The 20,086-nt window shown below is 38.5% G+C and overlaps 1 protein-coding gene and 1 long non-coding RNA gene across 2 annotated transcripts in view; both read left to right on the plus strand.

The window, feature by feature from the left end:
* LOC128087703 (uncharacterized) overlaps nt 1-20,086 on the plus strand; it is a 126,179-nt gene that overhangs the window by 91,674 nt on the left and 14,419 nt on the right. The window lies entirely within an intron of this gene.
* On the plus strand, nt 1,997-4,423 carry MC4R (melanocortin 4 receptor). Its single transcript, XM_052697560.1, has one exon. The coding sequence runs from the start codon at nt 2,511-2,513 to the stop codon at nt 3,504-3,506; it is 996 nt and encodes a 331-aa protein (XP_052553520.1). The 5' UTR covers nt 1,997-2,510; the 3' UTR covers nt 3,507-4,423.

Consider the following 20,086-nt stretch of genomic DNA (forward strand, 5'->3'; position numbering starts at 1 on the left):
CCATAGAAATATTTAGACGTGCATACATCTTTTCTCATCTAAAGAAGTATTCATATGACACATTTTACCTTCTAGCCAGAGAAAGCTAATGATTTATCTTTACCTTTACTCACTGGCTATAGCTGGAGATGAAAATAGGCAATGTGAAGAGAAAAGGAAAATCCAGATGAAGGAAACAGAACAGTGACTCCTGGAAGCAGCTTCTCTTGCCAGTCTCTACTGCTCTGGGTCCACCAAAGTAAGCCAAAGGTAGAAGTCCCTGTGCTGTGTGCAATGCAAGGAGCAGTGGATGCTGAACAACTGCTTGCCTGATGTGCCTTGCAGTTGACACACTTCTGGCTGCAGGTGCAAAAAAAAATACATTGTCTGGGAAGATGCTGCTCTCACATCTATAAATTGTTGTCTCTGTTCTCCCAGTGTAGCTATGCCTTTAAGGGTTAGGTACACAAGTCCCATCTGTAGCAGGAGTTACAGCTTCTGGCCCAGGAACCAGTAGATAGATAATGCATCTTTTTGAGTCCTAGTTGCAAGGATGTTGCTGGTGAACGATATTTCCAAACTATAAAGATGAGGTTTCCTCTGCCTCAAGTTATTTTGTTCGTCTTGAGTTTATGTTTCAGCTCTGTGAAGTAATCTGTCCGGGAGGAGGCTCACAATTGGCTGAGGCTTTTCTTCTGATACAGATCTTCATAACCATTGAATCAAATTCAAATATGAAAGTAAAACTGTGCTTCATCCTGATGCTGGGATGTTGAGTACAGATAGCTGTGCTTCCACAAGCATGCTATGTTCCTGTGTCTCTTCAGCTTTCATTTGGAAAATGGCTAATGCATAGAAGATGAAAAATATTTTGAGGAAAACAGACTTCTGCACCAGATACAAATGCTTCCATAGCCTTTCTCTTAGGCTACTGGAAATAATCATTCAAACCACATCACTGCAAAAATTACACTCAGGTGTAACAACTGACTCTCACAGAGCTTTTGTAACTTTAAAATCCACCTATAATTTAGGCTTCTTTTCATATATTTGGTTTTTAGTCTTTAATTGCACTTTTTCAAACACTGAAATTACTTTTGTCTCTACTTCTTCGTATTTATTTGATATTCTACTGCTTCTTCTCAAGGGCTTTCCTCATCAGGCTGCACTCAAGCTGACTTTCAGCTCATGTCAGGTAAACACAGGGACAGACATTTGGTTGGATTTTACTAGATTTATTCATGACTTGTTGTCATTATTTGTGTCTGAGCCACATTTCCCACAGGCTCCAACATTATCCCCTGTTGCTTTCCTACATCTGTTCTAAGTACTGCCTCTTTTTTTTTTTTTTTTTTTTCCTGTGCAGCATCCTAATTCCTGATGGTGGCAAGGCTTCAGAATTCAACTCTATTATCTTTTCCCTCATGGAAATAGGATGATGAAGAAGAGTATTATCTGGAATAAAATTATTTTCTTTAGGAAAATTTATTAAACTAATTAAGTCTTTGGACTCCTTCCCCTATTTTTGGTCACTGGATGGTCTCCATTCCTTGAAAATTACAACCAGCTTAGCCAGTATAATGCAGCCTTACAACAGTGTGTCTTGCAAGTGGACAACTGAGGCATAGAAAAATTAACAATGGGTGGGAGGTCAGAAAGAAAGGAGCAATAGGAGATAAATATTTTCTTGCTTCCTAATCCCTTTTCTATTTTGCCCGATACACAAAGCAGAGCAACTATATGCCACAGAAGAGGCAGATCACCATTTGAAAAATAAAAACCCATCTGTTCATCTCAGGAAATTCTGTAAGACTGGTAGTATGCAGCTATAACGTTGTTCATACAAAATCACTGCTAATATATTATTCTGAAAACTAAAGAGGGAAAATAGATCTCTTGTAGCCCCTCTGCTTGCCTGTTGCTACTGGAAGCTCGTGCAGCATCCAAGTCTGCAGTACTGTGTGATGTTTCAGAGAGACTCAGAATTAGCAGCCCCTTGACTTTCTGCAGCGCCGAGTCCCATTGGCTGGAAGGCAAGGCAGAGGCGGAGAGTGCACAGTATTTTTCTCCTCCACACACCATAAAGCAGGCAGTCAGCATGCACTGCCTGACAGCGAGACTGGTGCTTGGAGTTTGAAATTAGTTTCTGCTCGGCAGCAGTCACCTAAACATTCTACATTTACCTCTCTCAATGGAAGAGTTAAAAAAAAAAAAGACCTGCAGCATAATAGTGAACTAAGCAAGAAGTGAATTTAGGGGAGAATCTGATGCAAACTTCCATACTGTTGGGACTCAGTGATACAGATCACCAAGATGAAATGTGACGATGATCAGAATCTGCATCTGTGAGAGAGCAAACCAGCATCTCTGAGTTTGAAACCTTATTTTACAACAGCAAAGTGCTCTGAACTACTGCCTCAGTGCTGCCTCATTTTTCTTTTCTTCCCAAACTGAAAAGCAAAAGGAGGATTTCAGAGGAATACAAAAAGGACGGTTTTAAAAGCAGGAAGCTGAGAGGGTTTCTCCATAAGATGAATTTCACCCAGCATCGTGGGACACTCCAGCCTCTCCATTTCTGGAACCACAGCAACGGACTGCACAGGGGTGCCAGCGAGCCCAGTGCAAAGGGCCACTCCTCGGGAGGCTGCTACGAACAACTCTTTGTATCCCCTGAAGTGTTTGTGACTCTGGGCATTATCAGCTTGCTGGAGAACGTCTTGGTCATTGTGGCAATAGCCAAGAACAAGAACCTCCATTCACCCATGTACTTCTTCATCTGTAGCTTGGCAGTGGCTGACATGCTAGTGAGTGTATCTAATGGATCAGAAACTATTGTCATCACGCTGCTAAACAACACAGATACAGATGCACAGAGCTTTACCATAAACATTGACAATGTCATTGACTCAGTGATTTGCAGTTCCCTGCTTGCATCAATTTGCAGCCTCCTCTCAATAGCAGTGGACAGGTATTTTACTATCTTTTATGCCCTCCAGTACCATAATATCATGACGGTCAAGCGCGTAGGGGTCATCATCACATGCATCTGGGCTGCTTGTACTGTCTCAGGCATTTTGTTCATTATTTACTCTGACAGCAGTGTCGTCATCATCTGCCTTATCAGCATGTTCTTCACCATGCTCATTCTCATGGCATCCCTTTATGTTCACATGTTCATGATGGCTCGGATGCATATCAAGAAGATAGCAGTTCTACCAGGGACTGGCCCCATTCGCCAAGGGGCCAACATGAAAGGGGCCATCACTCTCACTATACTGATTGGAGTTTTTGTTGTGTGCTGGGCCCCGTTTTTTCTGCACCTCATTTTCTACATCTCCTGCCCCTACAACCCTTACTGTGTGTGCTTCATGTCCCACTTTAACTTCTACCTCATCCTCATCATGTGCAATTCCATCATTGATCCTCTCATCTATGCATTTCGGAGTCAGGAGCTCAGGAAAACATTCAAAGAAATTATATGCTGCTGTAGCTTGAGAGGGCTTTGTGATTTGCCTGGCAAGTATTAGACTGAAGTGGATATGTTACTGTGTATTCAGCATACAGCACAGCCTTTTAAGCCATTAGAATCTTTTTTCATCAGAACTTGGGTTACACGTTTAAGAGCAAACACTTCTTTCCCTTCCTTCCCATCTTTGTATCCCATTTATATGTAATTCATATTTCTGTGTAGTGTTTGTGATGTCTACAGTTTGTAATTTATTTGGCTAGGAAGTAGCACTTCATAGCAGTTTGTAAGTGAGTAAATAAATGTAATGCTGATTGTGAAATACTAACAAATATGAGCAGCTGTATGTTCCAACTGCTGACAAAATAAAAAACTTGCCTGAGTCACAGTGCATATTGGTTGATAATGTTCCTTATTCTGCTGAAGTAATTATAGCTATTCATTATGCTGTGTACAACTTAAAATAGAGCTTATGCTTCTCTATTAGTGGATTAGAGGTTCACTAGAATTAGGAGGCAAATTTGTCATGAGAATTACTGGAATCAAAGGGTCGTGTTCATTTATTTTATATGCTTTTCCATGTACTCTAAAACCAGCAATCCTGTTCTTTGTTACAGCTACTGCCTACAACAAGATTTTTTCAAATACTTGCTAGCCAGACAATTGAAAGTTTGCTTTATTCTGGTTTTCAATATGATGATTGCTGTGTGTTTGAAAGTACTTTTTCACAAAATTAAAATTAAAATTGAATTTGAAATTGAAATTGAATGTTCCCTGGAGCACCAGTTAGCACTGGATAAATTTAATAAACAGGCTGTCACCCTCTGTTCCCTCATGAAGCAGGTGCAGTACTAACACTGACAGTGCTGGCACCTGTGTAAAGCTTTGCAGTGAGGTTCAGCTGATGATAATGAAGAAGGGATATCAGTCTTAACATTCAATTCTTATTCTGATGTTCTCTGGTGAACATCAGAAGAAAATACAACTTTTCTAGAACCAGCTGCTTTCTGATCTGAAGCATTATTAGATGAGATCCACTGCCTGGATCCTTACAGAGAAATGAAAGCAGGAATCAACTTGTTGTGACCACCTCAGGCACTACTGCGGACCATGTGATCTTGTCTGGGCAAGAAGGTCAGCAGTCTGAGAATTGTCTGTATCTATGCTTTGTATCTGGCAGCCCTGTGTGTTAGTGCTGCTTGAGGACGATTCACCTTTTCAGACATCTAATTTAGATGTTTAATAAGCAGGTCTCTGACTTTAGCACCTTGAAAATGTTTAAAGTGCAGATGGAAGTACACAAGAGCCCATGGAAGACATCCTTTAACACCTTGACAACAGCATCTTCTATGTAAGAGCATAGGAAAATAAACTTATTTATTCTTGGTAAGTATAAAAATAGAGTGGTAACTGCAAAAGACCTGGAAAGTTTTGATATAGAAAGTTAAACTTTAATGTAAAGAATAATTCACGTTTTTAGCCTGAGTGCTTTATTCCACCAAGATAAACGGTATATTAGTGAGATGGCAGTTATAATTCCTGTTTCATTAGGTTAGCCCAAGACATTAGAGGCAGATGTTGATGTTATGGTAACAGAGGTTGAACTTTCCAACCAATATTCCATTGCATTTAGTTGATATCTGACTGAATGGTGTCTGGTGCAGAAGTGCATATGAATCAAAGAGGTGAAACTGAATTTCTCCGTGAGGAAAAAAATTTCACACGTTGATATTCATTGTTGCTTACTGAACATTTATGGAGACCAAATGGTGAATGTGACAGTGAGAAGGAGGGTGGTGCATTTCAGCAGTGGAAATAGCAGTATAAAAGTGATATGAAAGACAAGCCACATTCCATGTGGCCATGCACAGCTGTCACACCACAAAATGAAGAGTGCCTCAATCAATTCATCTGCCCAGATTGCCTAATGGTGATGACTATGTTGAAAAATTGTGTTTTGTAGCTGAGAATTTGCTCTATTAAATAGTGTTACTGTGCTCTTTGTAACTATTGTAGTTTCCATGGAAATAAATAGGAGGCATTACATTTGAAGTGATCTACATACATTAAGACTACTTTTTTTTGGGGGGGGGAGGGAGGAACTATAAATTTTCAGTAATACAGCTCTACCTGGTTCTACTTGGTAGGGAATAAAAGATACCAAAGTAGGAAGATTAATGCTCAGTGAGGGGGAACATGTGAATGTATTAAAATTAATAGGCAATCCAGAAATCTTCTGGAATTCTCTTGGACTTTATTAAAAGCACTTCCTTCTCCCAGAAGACGTGATGCTAGCTATGCAGAAATGCTCTGGCAACAGCGCGAGAAATTTCTGCTCCCTATTTGAAAAATCTCCCTTGATCTTTGTTCTGCCTTCTGCTCTTTAGCTATTTTAGGGCTGTAAATTATGACAGTTGGTGCCAGAGATTTGTTTTGTAGTCTATGGATGCATTCACAGTTCAGCAGAAAGTGGAACAAGAGAAAGATGTTACTTTAGGTGCTAAAAAAATTACCTTGAAAGTCCCTCTTTTTCTGCTTTTGCTATATGAGGACTTGATACCTAATGTAAACAAATCTGAATGCTGAAGAGGCTATGCTTCTGTAAATTATTTCCTGAAATCTCAGTTGATTCTTAAAAAAATAATGATTTCTTTGTGCAATGCAAAGAGAAGAGAATTAACTTTATTTTTATCATGCCAGTTGGGGGTTTTCACCAGTGGTATTCTTGTAGTGTCCAAATACCTTCTACATCTCATCTTCATTTATTTGGACTAAGATAATCAAGAGAATTTTGACCCCTTTAATCTCTAAATTTCATTTAGAATTATATGTTTAAAAACTAGTTTATTGCAGAGTTTTATCATCTTTGAGACTGCTTGACATCTCTTCTGTCTTTGTTACATAAAGCTGAATGAATATACCTACTTTTTAATGGACTTTGATTTAATTAAAGACTTTTTTAGTTCGTGGTATTATCTCTAGAGTGTAATGTATTGAAATTGCTGGCAAACCTGCTATATAGATAATTTTTCTATTCTCAGAGTGTTTTTTCCTTTTAAGTAGCTGCATCAGTTTCTGTTTGCCTATAGATCTGGCAGCTATCCAGTAGGGAGTCATAGAAATTAGTGTTGCAAAAAGTAAATACATTAATCTACTTTGCTGGAGAGTGATGAAAGTGGAAGATGATTTTTCACGTTCAGTTTTCTGGAGCTTTGTCTTTCTATTTCAAAATGTTCTAAGAAAATTAATTTTCTTTCTTTAAATATCTGGGATCCTAATCCCTTAGCATGTCACAGTTTAGCTATGTTGGGTAACCATGAGACATTCCTCTTTGGCAAAGAAAAGGTTTTGTCTCCACTTTACAGTTGCAAATACTTACGTTTTCACTTCTGGAGGAGGGGCTAATGTATTTTCTTAGCCTCCAAGAATGTAGTCTATTGCTGAGCTGGAGACTGATGGTTGTGTTCTTTGTCCTTTCCCAATAAATGTCTATAACATAACATAAAAACTTTGAGTATTGAAGCAAATGACTTTCTATAAGTGGGACATTTCTTTAGCTTTGAAGTAGCTTTTCAGCAAAGCACATAACTCTAAAGCACACCGAAGAGGCTGCAGTTGACTCGGTATAGTGGATTTTGAATGGTGCTCTGACATCTCCTTTGCAATAGAACCATGCTGTCAGATGGAAGTAAGGAGAAATGCAATTATGAGCTCGTGGGGTATTAAATGTGCAGCAACAGCAATCTCTGCAGTCATACTCTTAATAAATGTGTATTGTGCTTGTTATTCATGTAATTCTGTAATGACTTAGTTGTTGTTAAGGCTAATCCTATTCCTCAACATGTTTATCTAGGGGTCTTTCTTTCTCAAGCTGAAATTCTGGTGAATAAGGATTTTGGAGCTGATTTAATTGTTAATGCATTGTATTGCTTACTGCAGTCTCAATCTCATCAGAAGGAACTCTCAGAAAATGTATCTTTAGGGACAAATCTTAATTGTTTGTCCAGAAATTACCTCAGATTTTAAATTAATATTCCAATACTTGAAATCACACCTAAGTATTAGGTATTCTAAATATTAAGTATTCTAAGGCTTTCTCTTTAGATGAAGTGCTTCTCTTGCTTATTAGTTCTGTTGTTCTTGCTGGTTATTTGTAGTTTTACCCACTATTTCTAGAAGAGATTTTCAAGTCTGAGGATTATATGTCATTCTTTTCAAATGTGTAATATAAACCTTTCATTGATTGTACTTCTCACATATTTGTTCTCTTCCAAACATTGTTCATTTGTTTCAGCGGCTTTCCTCCATGCTGGATGTATTTTTGAATTTGTACAGAACTCGACTCCATCTTCTCCAGGTTGGGTTGGCCTTGTCCAAATCTCCCATCCAGCTGCTCACTCCCCAGCCCAGCAAACAGAGGGGAGAAAGTAAAAAGAACAGAAAGAAGAAAGCTTGTGGTGAAGGCAAAGACAGAGATTCAACCTCTATCTTTGTAGCCAGGCAGCGTTTTGTCCTTTCTTCCCCAGATGCTCAGCAATGCGCTCTCCCATGGCTACTGGTCCCAGTCATGGCCTGCAGTGGAGCAGCCCTGGCCTCTCCTCACACAACAACCCCACAGCACCCAGGGATGATGCCTGGCATCCTCACACTAAATGCAGCAGAGCACAATGTTGTAAGCAACATTTCAGGTGAAATCCTATTGCTCCATACATTGGTGTTTTGTTTCAGTTCCACAGAAGGCTTCTCACTTAAATTATTTGCTTCTTTCACAACCACAGCTTTGGAGTGGCTCAAACATTTCTTTTTTTCCTGCGATGAGCGAATCGGTCTGAAACGTTCCTCTCTCAGGCTCTTTCCTGCTGAAAAGCTTTCTCTGTAGAGCTTCAGATACTGTTATTATCCTGAATTAATGACTCTGAACACTGTACAGCAGAATCCCATCCTATTTCTATTATTTCAGTCTTCTGAATGATCCGCTTTTGCTAACTGATTTTCAGATAGTCTTTTCTGTGGAAATTGCAGTCAGCCTTTTGCCACTGAGATGTGACCCTGGCACATCTCTGTTGACACAGCCTGTGGGACCCGCAGAGCAGGCTCAGGCTTCAGGCTCTGATGAGCAGGGACCCATCGTAAATCTTGCCTATATTGTGCCAAGTGTCAATAAAATGTAATTTACCTTGTTTTGCAGGTGGCAAAAAGAGAGCTGAAATTCATACATGTGTGCAATATGAGATACTTAACTGCTTTTGAAACAAAAACCTTAGAGCTTATTAGAGCTTTTTTTCTTGTAAAAGGAAGCAGGTAAGCAAAGAAAAAGATGAATTAATTTGGAAGCCGTAGAGAATAAACAAAACACTTTATTTATGCAACAATCTGCAAAGAAAATACTTGCTATAGCAGTATTTTCTCTTGAGATAGCATCTCTGTGCAATTGTTCTGAGATTTTTTCTCATGCTAGCACAGGTCATGTACAGTTCAACATTCAGTCTCAAGGACATCATAAAGAACAAAAAAATGTTACGAGCAGGCTTTCTAATGTTCTTGTGTTGAGTACATTGTGAAGGCTACTATACTACAAAAAAAAAAAACACCTTGTTTTTCCCCTATAATAGGAAACAAAATGAGAGGTCCGAATTAGAAAAAAATAAAAAGAAGAAAAATTATATTCCTGTTACTGAGTTAGTCACTTTCTACCCTTATCTTGACTGTTTTGAGGGAACCCAAAAGCTTTCTGGAAAGGAAGAATTGTGAAGTTATCTGTCCATTGATATAATTACCCATGTATAAACCGACCAAGTTCTGACTGAGTAGGGCATTAAAGCACTGAATGTCACAGAATCACAGAATCATGGAATGGCCAGAGTTGGAAGAGATCTCAAGGATCACGAATCTCTATCCCCCTTGCCACATGCAGGGCTACCAACCTCCCCATTTAAAACTAGACCAGGCTGCCCAGGGCCCCATCCAATCTGGCTTTGAACAGCTTTAGAGATGGGGCATCCACAACCTCTCTGGGCAGCCTGTTCCAGCACCTCACCACTCTCTCTGTAAAGAAATTCCCCCTGACATCCAACCTAAATCTTCCCTCCCTCAACTTAAAATAATTTCCCCTTGTTCTGCTGTTATCTGCCCTTTGAAAGAGCTGATTTCCCTCCTGTTTGTAGGCTCCTTTTAAGTACTGAAAGGCTGCAATGAGGTCACCCCGCAACCTTCTTTTCTCCAGGTTGAACAAGCCCAGCTCCCTCAGCCTGTCTTCGTAGAAGAGGTGCTCCAGTCCCTTACAGTCATCTTACAGTGTGCATAATGCATACTTTATCTTCTCATTATCTAGATACACATTGTCACAGTAAAATTGGAAAAAAAGCCTGGCTCTGCATGATGTTGACCTAAATATATGCTTGTTTGATAAAAAATAATCTTTACTTATTATCCTGAATTTTTTTAATGGAGAGATGAGGTGGGTGTTTTTGCTTTCTTATGATTATTGCCTTATGCTTCACTCATGGAAATATAATGCTCATAAGTAACATAGACAATCTAATTTTCTCCTCGAAGACAAAGATTCTGTTTCCCAGTAAGGATTGGTTATAGGCCAAATAGGATGGTATTTCTTCTCATGCTATATTAAAGGTACCTTGCCTGTGAAATGTTGTTCACAGTAGTTCGGGACTATTTATCACCTGTTCCTGCCAATTGCCTAAGGCAGAGAGCTGAGACAGCAAATCTGTAAGGGGTCAGCTGAACTGAGAGATGATCCAGCCTCATTGCATTTCAAACAACTCCTCTTGAACATGGAAGAGCTTCTGGTGATGCCAAGAATACAGTACCCAACAGACAGGTGGTAAAGGAAATTTAACTGAGTTTGGACTGCATTTTTGGTTCTGGCTTCAAGCAGGATGCTTTACCTACGGAAGCTTTATCTTCCATCATTCCTGTAGGAATGCACCATTTTTCTTACTATCTTTGTGGAAAAGCTGCAGGTATCCCAGGCTATTCTGTTCTGTGAAAGTAGAAGCTAAACCTCATCTGGTTCAGGAGAACAGGACATGGATAAAAAAATAAAAGGTAAAATCTAAGCAACCTAGACTGACATTAATTAACTCAAGTTATATACTAGAGTGTGTTGCCCTCACAGGTCTTACTATGAGCCAGGTTTCAACTGCATCTTTATACTGATACTGACAGAGCTGTTTTTCCTCTCAGAGCTTGGTCAGTCGTAAAGTATCTAAAATATGCAGAAGTATGGCATTTTATACACTATATTATACATATTTTTTTTAACAAATTTTAGCTACGTTTTCAGAAGGCATTGGATACCAGCCAGGCGAAATTTCACCTCTCTGGCTTTGGATGCCACAAAAATCCTTTGTTTATCTGAAGAGCATGAATATTTACATTCCTTTAAAATTTTAATCCTGCAGTCACTTTATGAAATCTCAGGCACCTTCGTCACATGTAGTGCCTTAATTGTCAAATCCAGGGATTATAAATGGTGCACCAATACATTCCCTGCTTTGAAGATTCCTTGGATCTCATCTATTCCAGTTCTGAAATTCATGATTGACTGCACAAAACTAAAAAATGGTTATAATGCTTAAAATCATATGTGTTTAATGCATATAGATTCTGAAAAACAAGACCCTCTACATTAATAGAACTACAAGTTTATTTTTTTGTCTTTCTAATAACTGTTACTTCTTAATTTGTCCGTGAGAGTAGTCAATGAGGTGAATAGCATGCCTTTTTTAATTAAATTTCTTCAGAAAGAGGCTTTTTTGAGGCAGAATGTAGGATTATTATTTTAGTTTTAATGAAAAAAACATCGATTTCTGAAGAACAGCCAATTTCTCAGACTGAAAAAAGCACAAATAGGTCATAGAGCAATAATATGTTTGAAAGCAAACAATTTGTTCTGTTTTACTATAAAATCAATGGATACAAGTAACTTCCAAATCTTGTGCTGAACATGAGTTCTGCTTTCTCATACTTTTTGAATACAATGACTGATGAGTTAACCTAGTCCCTAACAATTTAAGAGTTTAAGTCCGTAAAAAGATGTATATCAAGGAAAGAATTGGTAAAGAACAAACTCTTTCTCTTCTCTTTTTTAGGTAGTTCTGTCTGTCACCACTAGCTTCTTCTGGAATAAGCAATACTACCGTAAGTCAGGAGATGCCCAAAGCATGGGTTTCTTCCATTGCTGCCTTCACTCCAGCCACATCCAGATTCACGGGTGCCTCTGTTCTTCTCTCTGGGCATCTTTGTTCCTGGCAAGAGCTCTCCTAGGCTGCCTGATTTTTGTCCTTTTGCCAGACCTCCTGATCTCCAGACTTACCTCCTTCCTGACCAGGATGTATCCACATCACTTCTCTGACATTGACTTCTGACCCAAATTAGCTGTCATTTCCCAGTAAATGGTTCAGAACTATATTGGTCCTGTTTTATGTGCTGGAAATACTACAGCAGTTAGTTACACTTTCTTTTTTCTGTATTGTCTTTGGGCATTTGAGTTTGCAGCCACAGCAATACACTGGGAAGAGTTACCACTCCAAATTTTTATATTCAAACACTGTCAGGATAGCCATCCATCACTGAATTAATTGTTTTCTTATTAATTCTGTTGTGTAATCGATCATAGCGCTTGATCTTAAGCGCTATGCTCACCTCACCTGCCATTTCCATCCATCTTTTCTTAAACCTTGAAATTGCTATTCAGATGCCCAAGGGATATTGCTTTAGTAACTCAGTGGAAAAGTTTAGTTTATTCCAAAATCATCTTGGTTTTTAGCTGTCATTTAGAAGGATTGTCTGTGCTCAGGAAATCCCAAGGAGAAATGCTCAGGGAGATGAGTACTTCTCTATGCATCTGGTTATACAAAGAAAAGCAATGTTTTGACTTTGTCTCCTGAGGTATAGCCTTTCCCTCCCTCACACAGCAGCGTTGCCAGTGAGTTCATTGCCAGACATCGTGAAGTGTGGCTTCCGAGGGCCTCAATTTTTCTGAAAGCCACAGGAAGAAAAGATGAAGCTCATTCACATCTTTCTTGTCTTTCTGTGTTGCAAATAAGGAATGAGATTTCCTGTAGAAATAATCATTAACTACAAAATAATTAAGAATGTATTTAAAATAGAGGAAATTCGAGACGGTATTTCTCATAGTCTGATATTTAGCATTCTTAACCTGAATGTTGCATTCATGATACTTTCTTATCCTCCTTCCCCTAAAGAACATCACTGAAACTTCCTGATTTCCTGTATCTGCAATCTAATGATGTGTCTTTGGCATACCTCTCTTCTGTTGCAGTGCCTTTACTGATGTCAGGGAAATCTCAATGGTAAACATTAACTTTCTAATGATGACAACAAGAACAGGAAAGGACCCATTTGCATCTGCTTTTTCATTCTTAGTCTCTCATTTGAAGACATCAGACATCTTCTTGTCGTTCAGGTTTTAAAGCCTCTTTTTATAAACAAAGGTCAGCCTCAAAAAGATGAGGTGCAGCTTCAGGAAAAAATTAAAGTATATACTTGGTATATGTTTCAAAACAGAGATACTGATTTTTTTCCCATATTAGATGCTGGGACTGAAGAATGCATGTATGGCACTATTTGCTTTTTCTCTCTTTTTCCTTCAATCTCATAGGAAGGAAATATTTTAGAAATGCAATATATTTTTATGTTAGATTTTAACTGTAACATATGATGCACCTCTAAGGCAGCTGAATGTGAAGAATGTGGCTACTGAAAATTGTCTAGTGAATTTACTTCAATGCCTGACAAACAGGAGAGAAGCTATTCTTTGACTGTGGGAATATAAAGGTTTATTACTCATAAATTCCTTCCACTTAGCAGACATAGCATCTACTAAGAGAAAACTAGAAAGCAAATCCCATCTGCTAAGCATGCAGTTCCATGTTTCAATTTTTTGCCACGCATGTTCAGGGTTTCAATTACTAAGAGGTGCTAATGCCAGAGTAAGGAAAGCATTTCTTGTATTTTATGCTAAGTGAAGAATTTAATTTGGTAATACTGAACAGCTGGACTTCCAAAAGGTCTCAAAGGACAGCGTGTCCTTTGCTTCATATGCTTAATTTCTTAGGTGAAATCTCCAGACTTGTTCAACATTCGGGTTGCACTCCCTTCTCTGAGCACTACTTCTTTTAGGAAAGGAAAGGTGTCCTCCTCCTCAGTAGGTAACCCTGCAAAGAGTGTGTGTGTGTCTCTGCTGTGTTTCCTGACTCGCAATGGAAAACTTCTCAAACATGACTCTTTAAGTGTTAGACATCACAGATAAATGGTTTTCGTGGATTTGCAGTTTATGACGAATGCTAGTTTCTCCTTCAACTTTAACATCACAGTTCATAAGAAATAAAGAGAAGTAGCAGCATCTCATAGGAAAGAAGCTGATTTTTAAGACCAGTTAAGACAGAATATATGCTAAGGTGCTTCCTCTTTTATATCTCAGCAGCGAAAGGAGTAGGCTAGCCTTAAAGCAATCCTTCTAGAAGAGACTGTGCAGTTCCTCCCAAAAATGTGCTGCTTTTAGCTACCTGAGCAGACATCTCTAAGCAACAGAACAGAACTGCAGTTCTGTGGTTTAGGCAATGAACTATTCTCATAGCTTCCTATCTCATGAAGTATAATACACATAGTATTTGTCTCTGAAATTGGGTAGGTTTATCAGCACTTGAGGGGCCTTTCAGTAGTTCATCTAGGTTGTTACAATGCTTCAGAGGTCATAGTGCTGTGGTATTACCCACCCAAATAATTTAATATGAGCTTCTGAGCTTCCATTTATTGTTGCTCTATCACTGGAATGCAGAGAAATTTTAACTCCAAAGGGGATTCTAAGAATAAATGCCCAGAATTTAGCTTTCCGAATTGCAGCTTCTGAAAGGGAAGATAGATGATTATCTTAAACAATTAAGGCAGGATGCACAGGGAGACTTTAATCTCTCATCCTAGCTAAGCTCAGAATCAATTTAAAGGAGTATACTTAGAGTTTCCTGTTAAAAAAAGTACTTATACTTAAGTGGCGCTAGCTTTGATAGATGCAGAAAATGAGTATTAGAAATAAGGAGAAAATCAGCATAATTTTTATCTACAGATACTTTAACAATCCCTTAATACCTGAACCTGGCTTCTAATCATGCTAAAAATATTCTTCACTGAAATTTGCCCTCAAAAAGAATTTTAAGAGAAGGATAAGGATGCCACTTGACTATCCCCATGTATGGGAACTGCTGAGTCACGGCCTGAACCTCTGATTGATCACCTGAAGCGAGAAATGAGTCAGTCAGAGGAGCACAGGTGGATGCAATTCACCTGTGCTGCCTCCTAGACCTATTTAAGAGCTGGCTACCAGTAGGGAAGGATCTCTTCTGGAGATCTGCTCTGCTGGAGTTTTGTAAGTAAGCCCAGGATATGGATAAGCTTTCTATCTATACTCTTTTTGTTATCATAATCTGCTTTGCCTAACTCTCTTGTTTATTTCATAATTATAACATCTTAATATTCACTGATTATATACCCCATTTTTTAGGACGTAATTTGCCATGTTTCTACAGATTAATTCACTTGGCTGTCTCTGGTGTCCATGTTTGTTTTGTTACTAGATCCATAGCACTTCAGAGTAGGGATTTTGTATGTGCACTTCAGTGTTAAGCTCTCCTGATATGCTCCCAGGTGCATGATACAAAAATAGCAATAAAGTAAAAAGTGTGAGAGTACAAAATGCATTTCAACTCAAAGGCGAAAGACGCGTGTTATTTCTTAGATTTTTTTGGCCAAAAAATCAATGAAATTTGGAACTTTGCTACAGTATTTCTATAGAACTGTGTTGATAACTGGAGTAGTTCTGCAAAGATTATTTTTAATATATTGCATGAAGTACGAGTTGTTCCAGAACTCCAATAATTTAAACCTGTTCTCAGCCATCTTGAGGTAATAGCATCTTTTATTATTTCTGAGCACATTTTCTTTAATATAAAGCCCCAGAAAACTGAGCTTTTCAAAAACTTTCCTAACAAATCAGCAAATTCCTTAAATGCTCCCACTGAACCATGATGAACTCTGTCAAGTAGCTTGGCACTCCTTCTGTCCTGTATCCTTTGCTGGAAAACAAAACTAAGAAGCAACTTATTTTGATATAATTTAAAGAGGAAATATTTATGTTACGTTATCTCCTAAATCCTGCAACTGTATTGGATCCTGCTGTGCTAAGTGCTTTACGAATGTATGATAGACAGGGACTACTTGAAAGAGTTTCTGGAGTAAATAATACCTAGATCATTTGGTGAAAGATTCTATATAAATGCAAAGCAGCTGTTATTACAGTTGGTGGAAGAGTGGAAGCTGAATTTCTTTTGTACATATTATGCTATTGCAATAATTTTCCAAGAAATGAAAGTTATTTCTCTCTTAGGTGAATATCTTCCTCACATCCCTTCTTCCTTCCTTCAGGAATCTCTGTGGCTCCAGAGGTGGGAGTGGTTCTTGGGAGGGAGAGTCTATGAAGATTTCTTTGTTATCTAATGTGAGTTAGAATGCCTTTTTTTTTTTTTTTTCTTCATTCCAAAGCGTTGTGGAAATTAATGAGAAGAAACACTGCTCTCTGCTTATACTATTTTTTTGAGAAAAATGTATGCAATACTAATAGAGGAGCAGTGGTAGAAATGCCAGTGTATTCCTCCTCATGAAACTCTCTGGTCCAGTCTCTCTGAAATGGACAGCAAACCTGAGCTGACTGCAGTAAACTCTGGATTTCACCTCTGACATTTAAATGCCATTGTTGTTCAAGTACAGAGTTGCTGGGATTGCAGGCGGCATGCTATGAAATGAAAATAAACCTTGCACCAAGAGTTTTTATCCCACTTGCAATACGATCTGATTATGTTCCACTTTTTTCTTTTTTCCCCAATATCAGAGTGACCACTTAATGGCCCCAAAGACCAGGGATTATTTGTACAAGTTTCTTTGTAATCGTACAATTCTGATTCTAGAAACTCATCAGAAAGCTCTGCCTTGATCTTCCTTTCTTTTTCTTCACATAATTTATTCTTCCCCAGCAATGTAGGCTGTATGTTGTTCTTTACTCTAAAATTGTTCCTCTAATATTTCCTCCCATTTTCCCAGTAGTATTCCTTACTGGGAAAGAAGCGAGAGTGCTCAGATGGAAAGTGCAGTGTGATGCCAAGAGGGATGCATCGTGGCTAGGGGAGTGCCATAGGAAGGGGATCTGATGTAGGTCAGATGTGAAGGAAGCATTTTTTATGCTCTTTTTTTTTTTCCTCTCTTTATTTTTTCCATTCTTTTTCCCTTTTGGAAAAAGAAAAGCATAAACAGCGTTGCATCTTAAGGAGGTACTGAAAGTTGCTGGAAATTAAAGCAAGCATGGGAAAAGGAGAAGGTATTTCCTTGCATATTCTTTTGTTTTAATGCTTCTCATCCAGCAAGAGCTCTATGCCAAACACTTATCATCTGAAAGTGCAGTGAAGTACTACATACTGTGAATGAAAGCCGCTTTATTGTTTCCACATCCTCCCCATACAGGAAGGTGCAGACAGCATCACATCAAAACTCTGGCTAACTGCCCAAGCAAAGCTGCCCATGAAGGCCTACTTGCAGGTCGGTGGGCCCAAATGTGGGCAGAAATTGACGCACTTTAAACTAGCTGATTTTGTTTAAGAATTCTTGTTTTACAGTTTAAAAATAAATGTTTTACTCTGCCAACTTCTGTAAGTAGATTAATGTTTTACTTTAAGTCTTTCTGAGCTTTACTGAAGAAAGATCTTGTGCTTCCAAAAAACCATAAGCATATTTTCTATTTTTCAAAGCAGATTTTCTTATGAGATTAGAGGGGAAAAAAAAAAAAAACAAACACAAAACCAACCATTAAATGGGGTTTCAGAATTTAAGACTGAATCTTTAGAAAGATTAATCACAAATTGTTAAGCAGCACAAATGCAGACCCTGTTCATGCAATTGGGAAGTCCTTTCAGATGGCATTATTATTTCAAACAGACAAGTTATTGAATTTTGAACATATTAACAAAATCCTGTGTTACGTTATCTTGATATGTAATTTAGAACCTTTTATTCTAAAAATATCTGGATTTCTCATGAATGGCATAAGGTCCAGTTTGATTTGAATATGCTGTCTTTACTAGAGGTAATCTTACTTTGAATCTGTATATTGAAAAAGAATTTTTTTTTTCGGAAAGGGTTGTTAAGCACTGAAATAGGCTCCTCAGGGAGGTGGAGGAGTCACCATCCCTGAATGTGTTTAAAAGCCGTTTGGATGTGGTGGACAGGGATGTGATTTAGCGGAGGGTTGTTAGAGTTAGGGTAGTATGGTTAGGTTGTGGTTGGACTTGATGATCTTTAAGGTCTTTTCCAATCTGAGCAAGTCTATGATTCTGTTAGCAGTCATTTAAAACACTGTTATTAGGATTTTGCTGTGCAACTACGAACAGGCAAAGCCCATCTTCAGTGGGCAAAATGAGTTCTCAGAGCTGCTCCTGTTAAAAGAGATGTCTATAGTACTAAACTTCAGATAAATGCGAAAAGCCAGAATGAGCCTTCGGTAACACAACACTTTGGAAAGACTGGCAATTTCTGTCTTAGATGGATTTCTCTTGTGCATAAAGTTTTACTTATTGAAAACTAAATACTCTGAGATTTTGAAAGTAAAAAAAATTAAACTAGAAGGAAAATAAGAATTCAAAGACTTCAGTTTATACTTTAAAAGTACATATAGCTCTACATATGTGAAATGCAGTCCCAAGGATGTTTTTGTTCTTCCTGTGACATTAACAGTTCTTCTACTGCATCAATAAGAAAGGTCACTGGTGTTGCTAGAACTTAGGACTGGATACTAAAATCTTTCTCTGTGTAACTGGGGTGTTGGAGACACATTTGCTTTGAAAGAGGACTTCAGGCTGATAAAGATTCATTAACTTACTGTAGAAGTCTGGCAATTATTCTATATTCTGAATTCACAGACATAGGGACTGGTTATTGAACAAAAGACAAATCAAGATGGAATAGTGGTGTTATAGGTGCTCCTGGGTGACGTTAAGCATGTTGCAGAAATTTGTTTCAATCTTCTTTATCCAGCCTTTGAAGCTTTCTTAGATTTATATCTTTTTTGACTTGCCTTTTTTCCAGAGCTGATCTTATGTATTATTTTCCTGATCCTCCTCTTAGATGAAAGTTTTCCTTTTCTGTGACTTTGTATGTTATCTTTCAAGTGGCTTTGATGGCTGTTTCTTAAATCTCAAACTGAGAAGACAGCTGCTCTAAGTTTCATGCATGCTCTCTGAAGCTTTCCTGCATAGGAAATGGTGCTACTTTGTATTCTAAGGGCACCTAGCATTTCATAGGGATGTAAGAACATGGAGCAATGGGACTGGCTGCACAGCAACTATGGTGTTAAGCAGAGATCTGTCTGGAGATGTTTGAAGGGGGAACTCCAAATCATCTGCTGAATACATCGGGAAGCATTTTAGAGAACAAAAGACTACAGATGAATAATATCAAATTCCTAGGGAAAGGACTGAAATCAAGGCAAATCTTTTCATAAATATTTGTCCTTTGCTATCTTAATAATTATATACCTTCAAGTTTTCAGATCAGTTATCAGTCTGCTGAATTCTTAGTTATCTGCTCTACTGTCTATAATATTTCTTTTAACGAGCAAAAGTAAACCAGAGGGCACTTTCACAGGGTGCAAAATTAATAACTACTGGTGGAGATTCAGCTGTCTTAGCTCTAGACTAACTACTCTTCTAAGATTTGCTCTTAAGGCAGAACAAAGAGAGAAACATGCCTCTGAAGGTTAACTGATCTCCTTTTTAAGAGATTTCTGCAGGTATTATCTAGAAATCCCCATCTTACCCCATTACCTAGTCTCAGGCTCCCGCTGTAGTCAATTTTCCTGAAAGCAGACATCCTGGATGTCTTAGCTCCAGCAAGCCAGATGGATAGGTATCAGTGGAAGTGTGTGTGAGGTATGTTGTGATAATCATAGTTTTTGGAATTCAGAACTGGTCACCTGAAATGCAGGCAAGGTCTGAAAATGAGTTGTCTAGAGGGAATTCTGGCTGCATTACAAAGCACAAATGATAATCAATGTGTATAATCAATGGATATCAAGATGTTACAATCACAATATAATCAAGAGAGTTAGGCAAAGCGGACAATGATAACAAAAGAGAATAAATGGAAAGCTTACCCTTATGCTGGGCTCACCTACAAAACACCGGAAGAGGTAATCTCCAGCAGAGATCCTTCCCCACTGGTAGCCAGCTCTTAAATAGGTCTAGGAGGGCTGGAGCCAGGCTCCACCCCTTCTGGCAGCACAGGAGAATTGCCTTCACCTGTGCTCCTCTGGCTGACTCATGGCTCGCCTCAGATGATCAATCAGAGGTTCAGGCCATGCCTCAGCAGTTCCCATACACTCTGTCAGAGGGTTATGTGAAGGAGCAGAAATAGGGTGTAGTTGTTGTTTTGTCTAGATGGAAGTCTACGTGTTGCCTTGCTCTGCTTTCAGGACACTGGGCCTGTGTTTTACATGGCCTAGGTCTCCTCGTGAGCTGTGCATGTAGCCAAATAATATGACTTTGGAGTTTGGGATTTTAC

This window comes from Tympanuchus pallidicinctus, unplaced genomic scaffold (assembly GCF_026119805.1).
Source record: "Tympanuchus pallidicinctus isolate F22 unplaced genomic scaffold, pur_lepc_1.0 scaffold31, whole genome shotgun sequence".
NCBI classification, from domain to species: domain Eukaryota; kingdom Metazoa; phylum Chordata; class Aves; order Galliformes; family Phasianidae; genus Tympanuchus; species Tympanuchus pallidicinctus.